The 23,519-nt window shown below is 36.9% G+C and overlaps 1 protein-coding gene across 6 annotated transcripts; it reads left to right on the top strand.

The window, feature by feature from the left end:
* The first annotated feature begins 1,994 nt into the window (after positions 1-1,994).
* LOC135199400 (collectin-12-like) lies at positions 1,995-22,667 on the top strand. 6 transcript variants are annotated; one of them, XM_064227397.1, is made up of 12 exons: positions 1,995-2,107; positions 2,625-3,176; positions 11,227-11,332; positions 12,984-13,136; positions 14,859-15,026; positions 15,499-15,555; positions 15,668-15,691; positions 16,103-16,162; positions 17,322-17,546; positions 18,827-18,896; positions 19,650-19,905; positions 21,358-22,667. In XM_064227397.1, exons 2-12 carry the CDS (start codon positions 2,884-2,886, stop codon positions 22,037-22,039), a joined length of 2,094 nt encoding a protein of 697 aa, XP_064083467.1. In that variant the 5' UTR covers positions 1,995-2,107; positions 2,625-2,883; the 3' UTR covers positions 22,040-22,667. The 6 variants fall into 6 exon arrangements, with proteins under 6 accessions (XP_064083467.1, XP_064083465.1, XP_064083469.1 ...); XM_064227395.1 differs by having other exon boundaries at positions 1,998-2,107; positions 2,610-3,176; XM_064227399.1 differs by having other exon boundaries at positions 1,998-2,107; positions 2,610-3,176; positions 14,859-14,906.
* The last annotated feature ends 852 nt before the right edge of the window (positions 22,668-23,519 follow it).

Below are 23,519 nucleotides of genomic sequence, written 5' to 3' on the forward strand. Positions count from 1 at the left end.
TATATATATATATATAATAAAGCTGACGGTTGGACTATGTATGCATGTGTATTTTCGCTATAGACGACGAAACTACTGTAGACCAAATCGAACCAAAATCGGACCATATAAAATGTAAATTCTATAGATGATGCTTTTTAAGCAGAGTGCGGTTTGATCCGGATTTCCGGCCAGGTACCCGGCCATGCTAACTTCTTCATTAGTATTCGTAGAGAAAAACGAAAGCACTAATCTGATGGAACTTTCCACGATTATTCCAAATATGTTGTTACTTTTCTTCTGCTATGAAGAATAACGATGATGTCACGGTTCAAAGTGCCGGCCTATGGTTGTCCGCTGCCAGGCGCCGGCTAGTGTGTGTGTGTGTGTATGTGTATATATTATATGGTATATATATATATAGATCTATAGTATATAATATATATATAATATATAAATAATATATGATCTGTAACTGTGTCTGATTGGCTGGGAGAACGTGAAAGGATGGTTGCGCTAGGTGATATGAATACAAAGGTATATATGACTGAGAGAGAGATGGAGACAGTTAATTAGATATCTACTTAGGAAATACATAATACGAGGGGAGTCAGAAGAGTGTACAAGGAATGGGAACAGCAACAAGAGAGAGAGTTCCAAAGCATGTAGCAGCTGGGAAGAAACGGCTGTTCTACTACAGATGGTCAATAAATCTCAACATAAATACTGAGTGACGTGAGTTCAATCCCAAACACCAGGGTGTCCATTTCCTGGACAATCTATACTAAAAGTTTGTAAGGTTATATATATATATATATATATATATATATATATATATATATGTGTGTGTGTGTGTGTGTGTGTGTGTGTGTGTGTGTACATACAAGTATATAAACTAAGGTGAGAGAGGAAGCAAGAGCAGGCAGGTTGTGAGTTGTACACAGGAAACCAGGCAAAATGACGCCAACGCAGGTAGGTAGGTAGGTATTCGAGAAAACTGCTCAGTAGTTGTTGTTTCAAAGGTTAGGCCTCCTTCACCATTCCTTTTGAATAGCCCATCTTTGCTTAATCAAGTCACTGATGATCTTTTACTTAGGTGCCTGAAAGGTCTGACACTGGAAGTTTTCTGCACAGGGAATTCATCCAATATGGAGTAATCCCTGAGAGGAGTGGAGAAACATGCACTGAGTCCTTATCCCCTTCAGAGGAGGCGGCAGAATGGTATTAAAGCCTTCTGGGTTTTCAGAAGGTGTCCTTAAGGGATGAGGTTGCTGGTAGGCTGGTAGGTAGCCTTTCCAAGCCAGGTTGACTGGTGGGCGGTAGGACTGTTTACTTAGTCATTACTAAGGAATCAGTTCTGAAACTGAAAGCATTCCATGCAGTGTGACCCTTGGGGAAAACAAAAGCAGGAATTAAGTTCCAAAGCCTGCGAGAAGACAGGGTTTGATGCCATATACATGGGGCTATTTCCTGTAGACCTCCGCATATTAAGTTTCTGGTGGTTAGTGATAAGTTGTGGGTCGCAGTTAGGGTAAAGAATTGTACCTATAAGACCTGGCAATTTCCTAAAAGGTATGCAAAAGCCTTGAACTACGCTTTGAGAGAGAGAGAGAGAGAGGAGAGAGAGAGAGAGAGAATTTATGTATGTATGTATGTATCTTTGTATATACATACATAAACACATGCACTTAAGGTAAATGTACATGAATGTACACATTCAACCCGCAAACACGTACACTAAATCAAACTGTTTCCTGAGACCATTCAAAGAACATGAACTGCAGTACAGAAAAAAAACAGCAAATCCATTTCCGGTGCCAGAAATTCAAGAGGAATAATTCGGTCGAAGTGTCTTTACCATTAGACACTAGAGACAAGACAAAGAAAAAAAAAATAAGGCCATTTCTTGGTATGACCTCAACGCCTACTCAAGCCTGTGAGTCATCATAAGTCGACGTATCCTGCCCTCTACGTCACCTTACTTGCTTCTCTCTCTCTCTCTCTCTCTCGTCACTCGTGGAGTGGCACTATCATTTCTTCAGTGAGTGGCACTGTTCCCTTACTCGTGGCACTGCTCACTTCACTCGCTCCCTCTCTCCCCTCATCTCAATTTGCTTCGGTGCCGAAGGTGAAACCTTCAGGATTTTCTGTGGGGCTCAGAAATTATGGTGACCCGTTGTGAATCGTTATTATTGTTGGTGGGGCACTGATCCCGACCCAAGCCCGGATGAAATAGAAGGGTTTATAGTGTTGGGTAAAGTGTTCCTCCTTGCCAGATAGCTAGCAAGGTAGCTAGCCGCTAGCCATAACGGTTTAGTGCGCAGGGGAATGTGACGTTACGGCGTTCAAAAGTGGTGCATTTTCAGTGTAAGAGTTGCGTTTAGTCTCAAGGTTGATTGATAGCTTAATTGTTTGCGATTTACCTGGCGTTACGATTTCCTTTACTTGATATTGTTTGTTTCACGTGAGAAGTTCGTCTTGTTAGGAAAGTGCTGGCGAAGAAGTCAGTCTTCTCTCACAAGACTGTTCCATTTTTGGGTGTGTGATAGGTAGTAAGTGGTCACAGTGAGACATGAAAAAACAAAGAAAGGTTGGGTTTGTAGATTTATACTATATAGTCTATTTTACAGTTTATTTTTATACAGAAAAGGGGCAGTGTAGTGTAAACCACAGGGAATAAAGAGCTAATATTGCTGTACTGGAGATTTACTGAAAATATCTTGACATAATTCTTTTGTCAAGGCGAAAATTGACAAAATGTGATTTGCTGTGAAATATGTCAATCAAATCTATAATCTGAGGTACAAATATCGGAAAAAAAGAAAAAGTCTCAAGAACTATGTCTAAAGATTCTCTGTAAGACAAGCAACAGGACTTCTGCCTTCAGCAAATCTGACGGGGGAAATGGCCCTTTGTCTACCCTTCTCAACGATGACAGCTCCCAGCAGACGGCTCCCCAAGAGACCAGGTTTAGAACTTCGTCTGTATCCTGCGCACCTCGTCAAGAAGTGGTCCTGGATCGTGTTCGTGGTGGTCCTGGGGTCGTTCCCCCTTGCCTCCAAAGGACACTCTGACGTAGAGCTGGAGATGGAGCACCTCAAGGCGAGCGTGGAGAGCCACGGCCAGTCACTCCGGAATATGGAGCACTACCTTCGGAAGACCAACCAGTTCTGGAACTGGTACCAGTCCAATTATAAGTAAGTTTGGGCGGCTGTTAATATGTAGTAGCCACTTTTGTCTTTCTGACTGAAATTTGTCACATTTTCTACCATTTTCATCAGAACTACTGGTCCAGTTTGAATAAATGGAGATAACTTTTCCCATTTTAGGTTTTTTCTTCAGAGTTAATGGGTCAGTTTCAGACATTGGCTTCAAATGGTCACACGTTTTAAGCATTCTTCAGTACCTACGGCTGGATCAGTTTCAACCAAGGGCATACAACTGTCGAATTTTCGACTTTTTCTTCAGAACCACCAGATCAATTTCAACCAGTGGCATAATTTTGTCCCATTTTTGACTCATTCTTCAGGATTATTGTATAAATTTCAACCAAGGACATAAAACCGTCACATTTTCGACTTTCAAAACCATTTGTCCAATTTGAGCCAATGGCTTCAACTTGTCACATTTGCAGCTGTTTTTTTTTTTTTTTTTTCAGAACCATTGAATCAATTCCACCCAATTTAGCACAAAGCCTCCTTGAGTCAAATTATCAACTATACTGAAGACTTGTCACAAATAGAAACATCGTTACTAACAAATATCATTAAGGACTGATCATCGTTAATAATTTAGTTATTAACACCAACATCAACTGAAGAATGACCCCCCCACAGGATCCTCACTACCAACTGCCTCAGTTACTAACAGAAACACTTCACTAAAGATTCGCAAACGATTAAGTTTTGATATCAACGAAGCAATTGCTCACGACTTATCACCGCCAGCAAAAGTCATCAGCACATAGGAAACGTTAATAACAGTTACACAAAAGTAATGTAAAAACATCAACCCACGACTTACCTTCATTAGCAAAACTTATCTACAACTGGAAAAAAGTTAATAACAGTATAACACTAATTAAAAAAATACATTTATGATTATCAACAAGACAATTTCTGACGACTTATAGTCATCAACAACACTTATCAACAGCGAAAATGTTAATAAAAAATCAACCCACGACTTAGCTTCATCAGCAAAACTTACCAACAACTGGAAAAGGTTAATAACAGTAATACAGAAGCCATTAAAAAACAACCGTTATTAGGTTTATCAACAAGACAATTCCTCACGACTTATAACCATCAGCGATAATTATCAACAATTGTAAAAAGTTAATAAGAATAACACATATCATTAAATAAAACCATCATTAGGATTACCAACAAGGCAATTGCTCACGACTAATCACCATCAGCAATACTCATCAACAGGTGGAAACCGTTCATATAAGCAACACAAATGTCATTAACATGAAAAAAAGCAGCCATCATTAGGACCTGTGGACAGGAGGTCCTTAGGCTACGCTACCTAATTTCGAGAAGGACCTTTCTAGTAAGAATTCAGGGTGACACCTCCTCACGCATCCTGTTGCGCAGTTCTTTTGTCTGGCGTTCCCAAGGGCTTCTCTTCTCTCTCTCTCTCTCTCTCTCTCTCTCTCTCCTCTCTCTCTCTCCTGTTTCGACATAGAGGTTAGTTTCGGATTGCGACATTTTGATAATTTATTTTCTGAATGAAAAATCTTCTTAGACTGAATTCTACGGATCCTTACAGAGAAAATATTAACATAATTGTTATTATTATATTATTGAGTATAACGACCGAATTTGCAGGATTTATTTTAAACAGAATTCTCTCAATTCCTCTAATGACTGGTTTCTGGGGAATTGAGAGAATTCCGTATAAAATAAATTCTGTAAATTCTGCTATTATATTCAATAAAACACGTTTGAAAGGTCTGTTTCCATCATCATCATCTTATTATTATTATTATTATTATTATTATTATTATTATTATTATTATTATTATTATTATTATTATCTGAAATATATTTCATAACACCTAGAAAATGGAAATTTATCAATAGTATTTATTGTTACTGTTATTATATTTGAATATTATATATGAAAATTAAGTGAGATAAAGAAATGGTTGAGCTGCTTATGTATAAAAAATAAATAAATAAATAAATATATAAATAAATAAATAAATAAATAAATAAATAAATAAATAAATAAATAAATAAATGACCAGATAAATTAAAAAAAAACGGAAACTGAAGGATGCAAAGTCGTATTCCACGAGAACTCGTGGACACATCGTCCTCGAAAACTCCCGAGGAAGTTAGCAAGACCCACTTCGTGGTATAACAAGTCACTCGCCCCACTCGGAAACTCTTCAGTTAGAATCAAAGAAGTTTTTTGTTGTAGTCATTTAATTCATATTAGGCAGAAAATGAATTAAGACCATGTTAAGAGAGATGCTTGATTTTGTAAGTTGAAGACAACATGTAGTCAAATGGTCTGTAGAGGAATGCTATTGTCATATATCATATTCTTGAGAAATATGTATTATGCATATGTACAAAGGTAATAATATATATATATATATATATATATATATATATATATATATATATATACTAGTATATTCTGCATTTTCAAGTTCACACTGAATATAATAGTTGTTGTTGAAGATTAAGCCAGCCTTGTGCTGCCACGGGCTCTTGCTCCTGGAGCAGCCCATAGAATATGATAGAAGTTGACAGACCTTTATATACAAAAACAGAAAGGGGGAGGTGGGTAGGGTTATAGTTTGTTAATCTGTGTTCTTTAAGCAAAAGAGACAATGAGAGAGGATCAAGGGACAATCCAGGATGGAGATTTAAATTCCTTGTTGACGTGGCTTTAATAAAAATGGATTCCAGCAGACTCCTTTCGCAGTGATCTTTGACCCTGCAGATTATCGAGGAATGATCCCAGTTAACAGCATGGCCTGTCTTAAGCCAATGATCCACAATGCCATTATTTGAAGCCACGGCAACAAGGAAATTAAATCTCCACCCTGGATTGTCCGTTGATCCTCTCTCCTTCTCTCTTTTGCTTAAAGAACACGGCCAACGGATTAACAAGCTTTAACCCCGCCCCCCCTTTCTGTTTTTGTATATGAAGGTCTGTCAACTTCTACTATATTCAGTGTGAACTTGAAAATGTAGAATATACTACGAAAGTACTCGTTCCTAGTCCACAGTTTTTCACTCACCTTTCTACCGAGGATTTAAGGATATATATATATATTATAATATAGATAATATATATATATATATATATATATATATATATATATATTATCTATATATATTATATATGGTTACACATACATATACATATAGAGTTCACCTCTGCCAGGCGTCAACCCCAGGATCAGATGTGGTCATTCTCCTTCACCTTTCATGCTATGCTTTGCATATCGTTCTCTTGGCCTAAACATCACCTAATTTGCATCTTGAAATGTCATACAAAAGCTCGAAAGTACTTTCAATGTTTTTGTTACAGATGATATTACCAGCAGCTGGAGAGGGAGAGAGGCAACTCCAGCTCGGGTTCTGTCATAGTTACACACACAAGAAATAAATAAATACTCACTCACTTACTTACTTAATTGCATCTCAACAAGCCATAGTTACCTACACGCAGAAAAGATGCATAAATATGTACTAGCATGCATATCAGTTCTATGAGCAACACTTGGTCTGTTCATTACTTGGACAGGTTGCCAAAATAAATTTCAGAAGCCAAACAAGTATATCATATACCCACTTTATAACCAACATTTAGCCTGTTCATTACTTGAATGGGTGACGGATGATCAGTTTCTAAAGCAGAATAAATATATTATATACCCATTTTGTAACCAACATTTAGTCTGTTCATTACTTGAATGGGTGCCCGATGATCAGTTTCTAAGGCAAAACAAATATATTTCCCATTTTATAACCACCATTTAGTCTGTTCATTACTTGAATGGGTGACGGATGATCAGTTTCTAAAGCAGAACAAATATATTACCCATTTTATATCCAACATTTACTCTGGTCAATATGTGAAATATGTGAATGGGTGACCAAAATAATTTCTGAAGCTAAACAAGTATATTATATACCCACTTTATAACTTTCGTTTAGTCTCTGGCCAATACGTGAATGGGTTACCTCCTACGAATTCCATGGTCAAAGCAACTCTACCACATCAGGTCTGATCAGCGTTTGGACGGGTGACTGTAAATGCAGCCTTGCTGTTTTTAAAGTTAAATATATGTATATTTACATAACTGTGGATTTGTTTCTCCAATATTATTATTATTGTTATTATTATTATTATTATTATTATTATTATTATTATTATTATTATTATTATTATTATTATATTTAAAACAAGCTTTGAAGAAATTACCATACATCTCTCTTTTTCTTCTTTTTCTTCTTCTTCTTCTCCTTGGCTCGAGTAACAAGGAAAGTTGATCTCCGTTCGAAAAACGTAAACGGGGTTTGCAAAAACACTTGAATAACAACGGCTAGGCTATACTCTCTCTCTCTCTCTCTCTCTCTCTCTCTCTCTCTCTCTCTCTCTCCTCTCTCTCTCACCACTTTACCATACTTTATATAAGGTATAACAATGTGTTTTGCTCTAATCACAATACAGTTTAGTTTGAAATGGTTGTCACCAATAATAATAATAATAATAATAAAAATAATAATAATAATAATAATAATAATAATAATAATAATAATAATAATAATAATAATAATAATAAGTCTCACTGAAAGTTATTGCTGCTTCAGCACTGTTGATTCTATAGAGTAACTTCTCTATTTTTCTTATAAAAAAATAGAGAAGTTACATAGAATCAACAGTGCTGAAGCAGCAATAACTATCAATGAGACTTGTTTAAAAAAGGGTCTACTACCCTAGTAATAATAATACTAATAATGTTAATAATATAATAATGATAAAAATTTATAATTTCTCCTCCACTTGAACTACTTCTAACCAGGGCATTAGGTTCTCCAGTCCTAGTGTTCTTTATTTATTTATTTATTTTTTCATTTTTTTTTAAGTTCAAGTGCCACTCCTATCTGTAAACAGTGGCCGGCACTTTCTAAGATTATTAACGACGGAGGAATTCTATCTATCTATCTATCTATTTGCACACCAGTCTATCTATATACCTATATATATATATATATATATATATATATATATATATATCTATAGTATATATATATATATATTATATAGTATATAGATATATAATAATATTATATATAATATATATATATTAGACAAAATTTACGTAGGAAAGTGAAACAATGTAGTGACCCAGTGAGGCCTCTCGACCTCTCGTCCTTTACTAGGCAGACTCAGTAAAGGACAAGAAGTCGAAAGGCCTCGCATCGATACTACTCCATTGTTTCACTTTCCTTTGTGGTTTTTGTCTTTATATTTATAATACTTACATACACATAGTATATATATATAAACATATACATATACTATGTATAACTTGTAAGATTTTTGCTTCTTCAAAGCTATAAATAGGATTAATTTTTACAATATTAAAAAATATAACAGTCGATTTTAGTTTAGTGACTGCTATATTACAAAACTAGATTTCTTATAATTATTAGCTTATATTTTAGCATATTCTTTAATATTGTAAAAATTAATTCTACGTATAGCCCTGAAGATGGGGAAGGATTCCCGAAACGTTGGTGTAAATAAAAAGAAGAAATGATCTCCAGTCTTCTTGCTGTCCTCTACATTATATATGTATATATGTATGTATAACTGAATCACGAAGGTTCGGAACGTGATTAATGCATAAATAAAGATATAAGCCACGAAGGAAAGATAAATAACGAAGTAGCTGCAAGATCTTTTGACTCAACAACCTTTACTTAGAAGAGTTATATCTATATATATATATATATAATATATATATATATATATATATATATATATATATAATATATATATATATATATATATTATATCAAGTATAACAGAAGAATTTATTTACATATATTTATTTATATGTAAATAAAGTCTTCTGTTATACTTGATATATATATGTATATATATATATATATATATATATATATATATATATATATATATATATATATGTACTATATATATATATATATATATATATATATATATATATATATATATATATATATATGTGTGTGTGTGTGTGTGTGTGTGTGTGTGTGTGTGTGTGTTATAAACAAACATAGACCAGGAACACTGACAGGCAAAGGCCCCGTAATTATCAAGAATTTGACAACAAAATGATAACTGTCAGTCTGGTTTTTTCGGGCCTGACAGTAAAAATCGGCATTTGACATCACTGAGGGCTAATCCTGATTGGTTGGAAGGAATCTCGTCGTAGACATGATTAATCTTTAATGTTTTATTACAATAAATTGACTGGTTGATTGTCATGTCAGCTTGCAAAATCATACCAGATAATTATGATATGTAGACGTTTTTGGATTATCAACAAGTTAATACAGAATTTAATATTGACTTCTGCCATGCATCAGCCAATCAGAAGCCAGATAGTATCAGCATGCGATACATCAGCCAATCAGAAGCCAGGTTGCATCTCCATGCGATACATCAACCAGTAAGAAGCCAGACAGCATCTTCATGCGATACACCAGCCAATCAGAAGCCAGATAGCATCTCTATGTGATACACCAGCCAGTCAGAAGCCAGATAGCATCTCCAATGATATCCCACAAGGAGATTTACTGTTAGGTCCAAAAAATAGAATAACAAACAAGATAGTCTGACCAGTGTTCTCACACTGCAAAAATAAATACGAGATCAGCTTTCAGGTCAGTGGTTACCCGATGAAGGCCCCGAGTGACACTCATTTGCTTGCAACTTGAAGAAACGAGAGATGAGATTAAGTACTAAAATGTCAAGGTCTTTGGGACGCTATTATAAGTTAGGAAAGTAAGTCAGTCGTACGGTATTTGTGTCATGAAAGTGGGACGGGGCGCAGAGATATTGTTGCATCTATTAGCAGATGTATGAATTAGTTATATATATATATATATATATATATATATATATATATATATATATATATATATATATATATATATGCATACATATAGTATATACATATATATATATACACACACACACACACACACACACATTATTTAAATTATATATTATAATATAATATTATAATATAATATATATATATATATATTAATACTATCATAAATATTATGCTTCATTTGATAAGTCCACCATATATATCTTTTCAGTGACTACACACACATATATATGTAAATGTAAATATATATATATATATATATATATATATATATATATATATATATATATATATGAAGTAATAAAAGTCCACAGTTATGTAAAATACGGATGATGAGGTCTACTGATCAAGTAGACGAAAGCTCCTGTCTTTTTAAGTATTTTTAATACACATTTTACATAACTGTGGACTTTTATTACTTCAAGATATTCCAGTCGCGTTATGGTGATTTATATATATATATATATATATATATATATATATATATATATATATATATATATATATATATATATATATATATATATATATATAGTTAATGACAGATATATATCTTGGACTTATCATAAATGAATGATAATAGATAATATTTTTAAAGTTTCATAATGATTTATATATATATATATACACACACAACACACACACACACACACACACACACACATATATATATATATATATATATATATATATATATATATATATATATATATATATATATAATATATATAGTGTTAATGACAAGGTATATACAGTGGACTTCCCAGATGGAGGACAAAATACCGTGAAATTTTACAATGATTTGTTTTCTACAACTAAACTAAACTGATAGCCATGCATTATACATATAAAGTATAACTGATCTTTGAACTGCAGCACTGTGTGCAACCTGACTTCGTAAACCAGGAAACCAAGACCTCACAAGACGACCTAAACTATTTCAAATATGGACATAAGTATGAACCATCCTTCTGAGAAGGGACAGGTTATGTGGCAAGACCCGTCGGAAGAGTTGAACCGGACATCTTTGACTTGTAATGTTCCATATAGCAAATTCTTCTGACTGTCATGAAACACTGAAGACCATTTTCCTTGTGTCATTGCAGGCGCTTGAACAAAATGCTCCAGGATGGGCCAGCCCCTCAACCGGTGCAGGGCGTAGCTCCCGAGTCCTTGCAACTGCAGATGGAGGCGATGATGAACTCTGTGAAGGTATGGACGAGTAGCTTTTCAGGCCGTTGCTTGTAGGAGGAGGGTAGAGACATCACTGCACCTCATGTGGCGTAGTGTATGCTTAACTAAGGTTGTTTGCAGTGTCCCTTCGGCCCCTAGCCACACCCTCTTTTTAATCTTTTTACTTTACCTCCATTCTCATTTCCTTTCTTCAGTTTTGGTGCCCAGCCTTGCTAACTATGACATCTTGAGTGTACCACCTTTGGTGGTTTCATCCCACTTCCACCTTTAGATCATTGTACTTCATCTCCTTTATTTTCTGGGTCTCTAACTTGCTGTCCAACCACTCCAGCTCCATCTTTTCAGTGTCTTAAGCCCTGAATGACTGAAAGTGACAGCCTCATTTTCATTAATCAAATTTGCAGTGTGTCTCTTTACTCTCGGGGGAAGTCGATACTTGAATGCGTGCGTCAGACTTTAGTGGCAGTGAGTCATAATGAAGCCTAAATGATGCTAATGGAGTGAGTGAGCAATATCTATTATAAGTTATAACAGACACTGCTTACGTAGCAGCTTCTATTGACATCTGTGGTAACTTGGGTTTGGCCATCACAGAGATCTGTGCTTGGAATCTTACCGGTTTCATTTACCTAGCTCTAGATTTTGTGATGACATCGTAAGTCCTTGATCCCACAGCCCCTGGTTTCAGTAGTGTTTACCGAACCAAGATCTGACCATATGTCAGTGTCCCTTAACATCACTAATAGTAAAACCAGCAGAGTAGCAAATGTGTCAACAGGAAATAAGATTAGTTCAAATAAGTGTCTGATAATTTCAGGTGTTTTGCGATAGCCCCCTTCTCTTTAGACACAGATGAGTTATGAACAGTCATTTTCAGCCATATTCTCAACCTTTGATTCATACTTAAGGCTATGGTGAGTGTCAGACATAGATAAAAGGAGCGTGTTATCCATAATACAAGAGTTCTCTGGATAATTTAGTTTCTTACGATTTTGTACTCTTTTTATTTAAAAATTCCTTCATTTAAGAGTCTTTTCTTCTAATAAGCCACGGAAGAGCCTAATTTGATTAACTTCTAGCTTTCGCTGGAGAGTTTAGATAAGATAGTTGACTAAAAACCTGTGCATCTGTGCTTCTGAGAATTTTGCCTGCAAGCACTGGACAGACAGGGCACTGCCAGTGGCTATGGATCGCATAAGCACAAACACAAAGGTTTTTAGTCAATTATCTTATCTAAAATGTTAACTAAAGCTTGAGGTAAATTACAATAAGCAATATCATGCCTTATCTGAAGAAAAGACAATTAAATGAAGGAATTTATGCATAAAAAACACAAAATCCTAAGAAACTAAACTGTACCCGGAGAACTCTTTTGTAAGACATAATACATTCATTCTGTCTGTCTGATACTCACCATTACCTCAAGTTCAGATAAAAAGGTTGATGCTATGGCTGGAAATGACTGCTCATAAAATTCACCAGGGCTGAAAGAGACAGCAGCCACATTTTACTAGTCGATGACTTCAATTTCATAATTACATGTCCTGACACGAGACATAGTAGTGTGCCTGATTCACCCATCTTGTTTCTGCTAAGTCATGACAATGAAAGAGCCAACGGCACCAATCTGAGTGACTGGGGAGTTGATTTCATTATGGTTTCCTTCCAGGCGCAGTTTCAAGAGGAGCTGAAATCTTTGAGAGAGGAAATGCAAGCTGAAAAGGCAGCCAGAAGTGTCCTGGAGGAGCAACTGAGTCAACAGATAAGAAAACAGAGCCGGGACACTTCTTTGCTCCAGAAACAGATTCGGGAGCAAAAGGAGGTATGTGCAGAGGAACGAATGCCCTGCTGTTGTGAGTACTTGTGATATAATGCCTTATTGATGTCGTTTCCTTTACATGTTGGAATTAAACGAATGTTACAGTGGGCATGAATGATCCTTGGAAGGAAAACAATGTTTTTTTTCTAAGGAGAAATCTCTTATCTAGGAAGGGTACATAGATCTAAATCCTGAATTTATTATGACAGATATACAAGGCTAAATCCATACTTTATACAAGGATATGTCTAAATCTCTGTTTGGCACTGAACATACAAGTGTAAATCCCTGTTTAGTAATGATTGTAATTCCTAAATTCTTGACATCTCATAGACATTGAAACCCTGCACCCACTCATACCAAGAATATTCACAGTCTTTGTATTCAAAGACACTCACTGGATCAAACACAGAATGCAAGAAACTACAGTTGTTTACAACTTTGATTCTTTGATAATATACCAAAGGATATCATTGCAATAGCATTTCCTACAGAACTTCAAAGTCTGTGTCACATGAGCCTGTTTCCCGTCTCCTTATAAAGAGTGTTGCACGAGTCCCCTTTCAGGCCTTTCATCAAGGAATTGTAACTTTAGTAAGTTTTATGAAACCTCATGAAACGAGTTTCATATTTTTGTAATCTATGGCATAGTATAAAGGCAGTGTCGCACAAACCTGTTTCTAGCATCTTCTAAAGGTTATGTTGCAAGAATATATTTTCTGGCATCTTATAGAGGCATTGTCACACAAACATGTCTTTAGCATCTTCTAAAGGTGGTGTCACAAGAGTATATTTTCTGGCATATTATAAAGGCAGTGTAAAATAAACTTGTTCAATAGCATCTCAGAGAGAGGTGCAACCTTGGTGCTTTCAGCACCTTGCTATCAAACTTTCAATGATGTAGCCAATGCATCTATACAACAGTAAAAAGCCTTTGTCGCATACTTTGGCTAAAGTGGTGCCAGTGGAATGTGTATCCCTTCAATTCTGCCAACACTTGGCTGAATGATGCAAAGTTTGGTGGCAAGAAGGTAAAAGATGCCAGAAAGTCTTCTCATACGACAGTCTCAAGAAATAGATGACCACCTGAATGCAAATTGACAAAGATTCCTCAGGTATAATGGAAGCCATATAGCCAAATGTACATTCTTTTGTTGTTGTTCGGTGATTGCATCTTGAATGTCCAAGCATGGGATTGAGCATGGTATCAGAGAATGTCCTGAAATGATTATTGACATGGAAATTGCAATATGAAAATGTTTGAATACTTAACAATGTGAGGGTCAATTAAAAGACACAGACCTAAAGTTTGTTTTACTGGAGCTGACGGTAAATATCACCAGTTGATCTCAATAAAAGGTATTTGAGATTGATGGAATAGACTTGTCACTAATATGCTTTTTAATTTAATTTTCTTATTTCATGGAGTTAGTACAATCATACAAGAGACTGAGGCTAGAATGATATTTTCAGAGATTTGTCAACGTAATACAGTACAGTATTTTAAAATGTATATGAAAATGTATGAAAAGCTATATCTACATTTTACTTTAGCAATGCACCATCCAATCAGAAGCATGGCAGAGGCCTCAGCGATATCGGCTGTGAATAATTACCGTCAGACTGCCCAAAAAACAAACAAGCGCTCTTTACAATGGATCCCAAACTTCGACTGACAACGTTAACGTTTCCCTCTCCCTGTACTTTCACCCTCGCTCATTTCAGATGCTGCAGGAGTGCCAGTCCTCCGTCAGGAGTCTGGAGGAGAACCAGGTGGGTGTCAATCGCTCCTTAGACAACATCGTCATGTTTGTCAAGAACATAGCCGCAGAGACGAACAAAAGTTTAGAGACTATGCATGAGAAGTTTGATAGGCTGCAAGACGCTGCTCAGGTACCTTCTTGAGATCAGCCTGTAACAATATATATGTATATATATATAAACACACACACACACTATATATATATATATATATATATATATATATATATATATATATATATATATATATATATATATATATATATATATATATATATATATATATATATATATATATATATATATTGTTACACACAGCATGAGTAAGAATTTATCAATCAGTTTAACTTAACAATACTGTGCAAACAATAACAGCAACTCACCTTAGTTTAGTGGTTTGGCCTTAGATTCGATCCTACCTCAAGCATGGAGTTCGAATCCTACCTGTAGATGAAAGACAAGATTGCTTGAAATTTGATAAATAAACTGACAAACTAACTAACTAAATATGAACTTAAAGAATAGGTTTATGCTAGAAATGAGTTAATGTACAATGATCCACATGAGTTTTGCTGCATACTAAAGGAAGTTTATAATCTTTCAGGCGACTCCCGCTGGCGAAGGAATGGTCGAACTGAACGCTGAAGTTGGGAGACTGAAGGTACGAATGGAGATTTTTCTACTAAAGTTATTGAGTCATAAGATGAAAATAACATGATATATTCCTTTCTGGAAAGGAGTCTTTCTATCTCCCTCTCTCTCTTTCTCTACAGAACGATATACAAAGACTACAGCAGGTGAGTTAGATGGATCAAAAATGAGGTGCATTCTAAGACCAGTCTTGGGAAAAGGAAAGATCCAAGGAGTACCTTGTGCCACTGCAGATTCCCAGTCATCCTCTTTCTCTGTGTGTCTGTCTGTCTTGCCTTAGTGTCAATAGGGCACATGAGAGTTCCAGAGCATCTTCTGCGTCCCTGGAGCTTCCTAGTTATATTCAGTGTTATGCAAATATCAATAAAATAATGATTAAAAGTGAACTAAAGATCAACAATTGAGTCACATTTTGACAACAGTCAGTCTCAAGTTATTGGAAATGTGTCATCGTTAATCAACACAGGCTGTTTAATAACAATCATTCCTCATTATAATCATGTAACGATAACCTAATAATGTCTAATAATCATTCTCACGTTTCTTATCTTTCAAAGGCGACCAGCAACAACAACAGGCTCCTACAGGACTCCGCGACAAAATCCGACATAGACCAGGTAACTAAAACAGTAAATCTAATTAAGCTCTCATTTATATCAACATATTTATTTATAATGTTCTCTTTATACTTCTCATGCTGGAAGGAGTTATTACTATTATAATGATTGTCTTTAAATCTGCTCTCTCTCTCTCTCTCACTCTTTGTGTTACATAAAGTTTTAATTGGACTGGAGATGAACCCAGCACATGGTTGGAAAGCTTTTGTAGCTCTTCTGTAGATAATCACAGTCCATTACTGAATATTATTGTGCACCTTCAATCATAATCAGTCTCGACATTGAGAAAAATCGTCTCATTATTATTATTATTATTATTATTATTATTATTATTATTATTATTATTATTATTATTATTATTATTATTATTATTATTATTTCAGAACAGATTATCCAAGAATGAGAAAACGTTAGGTTGAGGAATAAATAGCATTGAATGTACAAAGCATTTACTAAATGTTTAAAATCAGTTAGTAACTAATAAATACATATAATTAATAATAAAACATCAAAATTAAAAGAGTAAAAGTTTTAAAAAATCAAGGAGAGAGAGAGAGAGAGAGAGAGAGAGAGAGAGAGAGAGAGAGAGAGGTGGGGGGGGAGGATACCCATAATCCAACGTCATCCAGATTCATTCAGTGGAAAACAGTAATCCTCAGAGGCCTGTATGGCTCAGCAACTGTTTTTTCCCCTCTGCTACCAAGCTTTGGAATTCTCCCCCTTCTTCCACTTTCTTGACTTACAGTCTAAATATCTATAATGGGTGTGACATTGTAGTGGTAGCACAGTCACACAATCTGTAGGTGACCTGAGTTCGAATATTGGGGAGAAAGTTTGTCGTCTCAGGTCAGTCAATGGTGCTGACCTAAGCAAAACAAGCTAGTCATCTCAGGCAGTCAACAGTGCTGACCTAATCAAAACGAAATGAACAGCTAGTCGTCTGTGGTCAGTGTAGAGTGCTGACCCAAGCAAAACAAGCTATGAGTAGTCGTCTCAGGTCAGTCAATAGTCGTGACCTAAGTAAAACGAAATGAGCAGCTGGCCATCTTAGGTCAGTTGATAGTGCTGACCTAAGCAAAATGAAATGAACAGATATTCATCTCAGGTCAGTCAAGCATGAGACGTGGGATGAGAATCCAGTATAACTTTGTGCCAATAGGTCATACGAAAGGTGGGGGAAATCGAGGCGGAAACCAGGAAGATGGATGCTCAGCTGACTACCTTCAGCCAGGAGTCCATGGAGAAGATGGACTGGTCCCTCCAGAATGTCTCGAGCAAGATCAACCACCTGGTCCAGGCCTTCATCTTCCCACTGGAGGGCGATGTCTTCAAGATGAGGGATAACGTCACACACCTGGAGGAGGGGTCGGAGATACGCAACCAGGTCAGCAGAGAGAGGCAGATGCGAGTGTCATAGTGTACATAGCACGATCGCTGAGCTTCTGTGTGGTGCATTAGATGAACGGGTCCTTAGCGAGTCTAATGCGGGAATAACTGGCTGTATATAGTGCTATTCTGATCTGCTAATATGTTTGATGAACCTATTTTTATAAAGCAAAAATAACTGGCTGTACATAGTGCTGCTCAAGGCAGCGTGTGTGAAAAAACTACATGTACATAGTACTGCTCAGGGCAAAGTGAGTGAAATAACCACCTGTATATAATGCTGCTCATTGCAATGTACACAGATCACTCAGCAGCTGCAATACCAAATTGAAGGGCATTATTACAAACTGTACATAGTAGTCAATCCTGTCTGCTCATGAGGAAAGCTTTGACATGAATATCCAGGTCAGAAAACTATGTACATAGTAGCTTACTCAACACAGTTGTGTGTACTGCATAGTAGTATGCAAGATCAATGTACATACAGAACAAAACCACTCTTTCAAAGAGCACTGAGATATGTACATAGCAGTGAAGCATGCAAAGGTCAGAAGATGTACATTGCAGTGTACACAGCAAGAGACCAGTTCACAAAGTTTTGTACACAGCAGTGTCCATTGTGAAATATGACCATTAGGGCACTTCAGTCAAGTGACCAAAAAGAAATGTAAATAGTAGTGTACATATTAGGTTACCAGGTTAGGAATAACGACCATGTTGGCCTACTGTACATAGCAATAAAATGTGGTCACTCGCAAAAAACACCTTGGGATAAAGACTAAGTCAAAGATGTGTACATAGTAGGTGCTCGGCATTAGACAAGCTGGTCACTGAGTTAGGTTCATGTGAAAATTACTAACAGATAGTTGTTAATTCTGTACTAATATGGGAACAGTTTAATGGTTTCATAAGCCTTGATTATAAACACAATACAAATATATTTATATATATCAGTAAATATATATATATATATATATATATATATATATATATATATATATATATATATATATATATACACATTATGATACCAACTGTCTATAATGTTTATAATTCACTTATTTTTTTTAATTGACGGTAAATTTCCACAGACAGCATTACTGAGGGTTCAGTCTTGCCTCTGACTGGCCCATGCATTTGAATTTTAACCCCCCTGGTGGTTGGCAATCAGTGCAAACTTCCACCAATCACAATTGGCATCAGTAAGTCTGGCTGGGATATTTACCGTCAGTTCTGGAAAAAAAGAATTTAGGATTGACTGAATTTTTTAATTTGCAGAAAATTCAAAACCTGCAAGAAGAGGTCAGAAGACTGAGGCAGAAGGTGGACAGCCAGAAGTCCCAGAGCGGTACGTATCGTCATTGCCTGTACAAATAAAGAGTGGAATCCCTCATTAAACAAGTGAATGTAACCTTATATTTCTTTTATTCAAAACTTACATTCATGCACAGGGCAGAGTATATTCTTTGCAGTCAAAACGTGCTAGCAAATCTCATCAGCAACATCACGTCAGTTGCCTCTGCAAATAACGTAACATTCCACTCTCCGTCCGCAGGCGCTATTGTGATTCCTGGATTTATACAGGCTTCGGGAATCGTCTTCCTATGCTGTAACTTTCTGCCCTTGCCTCACCTACATTAAGGATTTTCCTCTTTTCTTGTTTTCTGTTAACAATAACATTTGCTTCCATTTAGCAACTTTTTAGTTAAGGAATTTTTTTTTCATTTTCTCGCCCTGCATTTGCATCCAAACTCTCACTGAGCTCTGTAGCCTCTTTCAGTTCCCACCTACGTCTTCTGATATATCCTAAATTTCTCCCTTTACTCTCTCTCTCTCTCTCTATGTAAATATGAAATGCCACTGCCTGAAAGCTATCTTTTATGCCAAACAAATCACTTTCTATCGTGCACAAACACCGCTGTCATAACGAAAACTCCTAATCACGATTAACAGGTGTGTCATGTACTACGTCATATTTCCTCTACACTCACTACAACAATATCAAATTCATTACTATGGTACTCTAGCTGGCCATAGGCCAATAACAGTGCATATCATTACACTTATTGTTGTCGTTATTTAGCTCGTTTTGCAATTACAGGTGGAAACACTGATTCGCGGTTGACTGAGCTGGATACCCGGGTGGGTCAGCTGCAAGGAATGGTGAGTCAAATAGAACCCATCCAAAGTAATTTGGATGAAGTAAGGAGACAAACCCAGCAGAGAGGACGCCTCATAAGTGTCATGAGACAGGAGACTGCGGATCTTCGACGTGACATGGAACGAAAGATGTCCCAACTGGAGACTCGCATCAACAACCCAGATCCCGAGAAGCCCCAAGATGGCAAACCAGTCAGGTAAGTGTCTGATGATATCACCTTAGCAATTTTATTTCATATCCTTAGCCTTGTGGGCCCAAAAAGGCTTGCGACAACAATGACTAAAATTTCTCAGATACTTCTAAACTAACTCTCAGTCTTTGCATTGGTACTGCAATTCTGCAAGGCAAGATCTACCAAAGCCCTTGCAGGGTGCCTTCTTAAGTACATGATCCCCTCAAAAGGACTATGTAAAAAGTTTTGTCCTCACCCTTGAAATCCAAAGGACATTCGGAGAACCTGACACAGGCCTTTTCCACTTAAGCCCCTGATTACAGCCTTACTTCTCTCCACTGTGATCTCCTTTCTAGATTCTTCATCTGACCTCTTCGTATCTGGGGCATAAATGCAACTTTCCTTACACTCAGCATTATCCTCTGCTAACCATTCTTCTGTTTTTCTCAACACATCTACTTCATGATGAATAATGTTAACATTTCTCGTGTGTCTACCTGTTGGATCTTCAAAATAGTCGTGGAAGTATCACATAGTCTAAAATGGCAATTCTGCTTCCATAACATCAGATCTTTTTTGCTTTAGATTCTGAATTCATTACATTATTCTGACTACAAAAATGTTTCTTTCTCACACTCCCCTGCTCGTTAAAGTCATAACATTGCTCTTAATTTAGTGGAGCCCTTTCTTTTTCTAATCCAGTTTTTTAAACAGACTGAGTAAGGTGGAATTTATTGAATTAGTAACTCTGACCTCAGCATTTCACTGGACCCTCCACCAAGCCAGCTTCATGGCCTCTTTGACCATCTTTTCTGTTTGAAAATATTCCATTTAATGTTCTGTCGATCAAAAGAAGAATGTCCCTCTTCACCTCATGTGACAAGTGACAAATGTTGACCCACCACTTCTCACTTTCATCCTTAGGATATCAGCAACTTCAGAAGCCTCAATTTGGTCATTTTCACCTGTTTGCTGGAGGTTTCTGTTTTCCTTGATTCCTGTCAACGCCTCTCTTTTGTAAGAGTTGGCCTTAAGCTGGCATTGACACCAAGTTGTCCACCAACTGGACTTCTCGAACAGACCTTTCACCCATTTGATATCAGTGAAAGAAAGCTGACTTTGATTTTGTTTCTCCAAAGATACGAGACTGATTGGTTCATTTTCCTGTGATCTCGATTGTTGATATGAAACTATAGCTGTGCTTGTTCTTCCAAATATAGGTGGTTATTTTAAAATTTAAGGTGCTAAACAATAGTATTGCATAATTATCTCTTCAAAATCCCAAACTACTCCCATGTAATAATTTGAATACAAGATATGATTCGTTCTTTGCCATTTTCTTTACATGAATGCACTTCTTTGTTGACAATCTTTATAGGCCACTCAAACAGAACAGAACTGTGATGGTATAAGATCAGGCCAAAATATACTACAGCTGATGAATTCAGACTAATCTATAATCCGCATATCTTCCAGGGAGTCAGGCAATAACCTCACTGCCTCCCCTGGGGACGTCAACTACAGCCCGAGCTACTCGAGAATAAACTTCCCGAGCGGGCCGGACGGTGGGCCAGCTCTGCCTGCTTCGCCTGGTACCTCAGGTTATTACAGTGCACCTAGCCCAAGTGAATATACAGGTTTCAGAGGTGAACCAGGAAGACCAGGAGAGTCAGGTTCTCGAGGAGAACCAGGGAGGACTCCAGGACGTCGAGGAGACCCTGGATCACGAGGGGAACCGGGAAGGCAGGGCTACTACGGAGTTAGGGGAAGTCCTGGAGACGATGGAGTGGCAGGTCTTCCAGGGGAAACAGGAACAAGGGGAGCTCCTGGAAGACCAGGTGATGCTGGAGGAAGAGGCGAAGCAGGAGCTCCTGGACTACCAGGTAATGCTGGAAGACCAGGTGATGCTGGAGGAAGAGGTGAACCAGGAGCTCCTGGACTACCAGGTGATGCTGGAGGAAGAGGCGAACCAGGAGCTCCTGGACTACCAGGTAATGCTGGGAGACCAGGTGCTGCTGGAGGAAGAGGCAGGCAAGGAGCTCGTGGAGTACCAGGTGATGCTGGAAGAAGAGGCGAACCAGGAGCTCCTGGACTACCAGGTTACTCCGGACACCAAGGGGTTCCAGGGCCAAGAGGCGCTCCTGGTCCAGCAGGCTAGAGGGGGCGATAAAGTTCTTGGTTTTGTCACAGAGTCTGGGGGGCCCTTGTCCAAGGATGACCCAAAGGAATAACCAAGTGTCAATGGCATAAGAATAACCAAGTGTTAATGACATAAGATGCCTGTTGTGGACCTCTAGAATCGCCCAAATTAACTGATATGAAGTGTGTTGATAGTAGTACACTTCAAGAAGCAGAATCTATTCTGGTAATCCAAGAGATTTTTGTTCTCAGAGGCTCCTGAAGAAGATATAAATCCACAAAAGAAGAGAAACATTGATACTTAAACATGTGATCCCACAGTGTATCAAGAGATCTTTGATGGTAAAGAGTGATTTTAACCCCCAAGTGTGGATGAACTATAAGTGAACCGCATTTGCATGAACTCTAGGTAGCATAATTACTATCATTTTGTTCGAAAAAGTGTTAATAATGATGAAAAATCTGAACAAATATGGTCCTTCTTTCAAAACAAGTATGCCTGCAGGATATGCCTAAGTTATAAACGCACCTTAAATGTAAATAGCTAATGCATCTCCAGCACTTTAGCTTGTACAAAAAACCTAATCTCTTTTCATTTTAAGTTTATGATAATTTAACCCAGGTTAAGAATACATAAATTATTTTGTCATTGCTTTTTCTTCAACCATTCTCAAACTTATGAGTATTTGCTAATCACTAAAATGAAACACGGAATTATGTTTTCCTTGATTAACTATTTATTCTTCCACAATGCCCTTTCAAGACCATACAATAAATAAAATGGGTATTGAGGTGACTACTTCTAGAGAAATGTTTCAGTCCTACGAAAGATTCTGACAAGAAATTGTAGTGCAGTAAGATGTTCTGTCAAAATCGCAGTCCATATGACGTGTTCCAAAGTCCATGGACTTTTGAATGTTGAACAAACCTCCTTGGGACTTTTTACTCTGAACCTGGACTTTTCAATTCTGGTGGCTTTCAGTCCTTACAGTTAGCATGACATGGTGACTGTTATACATAGTAAATTATGGCTTTAGAGGCTGTTCATGGTAGGTCTTGTTGTTGTTATTATTTTTTTTTGTCTATTACAGTCCTCCAATTCGACTAGGTGGTATTTATAGTGTGGGGTTCCAGGTTGCATCCTGCCTCTTTAGGAGTCCATCACTTTTCTCACTACGTGCACCGTTTCTAGGATCACACTCTTCTGCATGAGTCCTGTAGCTACTTCAGCCTCTAGTTTTTCCAGATTCATTTTCAGGGATTTTGGGATACCTAGTGTTCCTATGATTATGGGTACAATTTCCACTGGCATATACCATATCCTTCTTATTTCTATTTACAGGCCTTGATATCTATTCATTTTTTCCCTCTCTTTCTCTTCAACTTTGGTGCCTCATGGTATTGCGACATCAATGTGTGATAATTTTGTCTTGATTTTGTCAATCAACGTCACGTCTGGTCTATTTGCATGCATCACCCTATCTGTTCTGATATGATAG

Source organism: Macrobrachium nipponense, chromosome 25 (assembly GCF_015104395.2).
Source record: "Macrobrachium nipponense isolate FS-2020 chromosome 25, ASM1510439v2, whole genome shotgun sequence".
In the NCBI taxonomy this organism is placed as follows: domain Eukaryota; kingdom Metazoa; phylum Arthropoda; class Malacostraca; order Decapoda; family Palaemonidae; genus Macrobrachium; species Macrobrachium nipponense.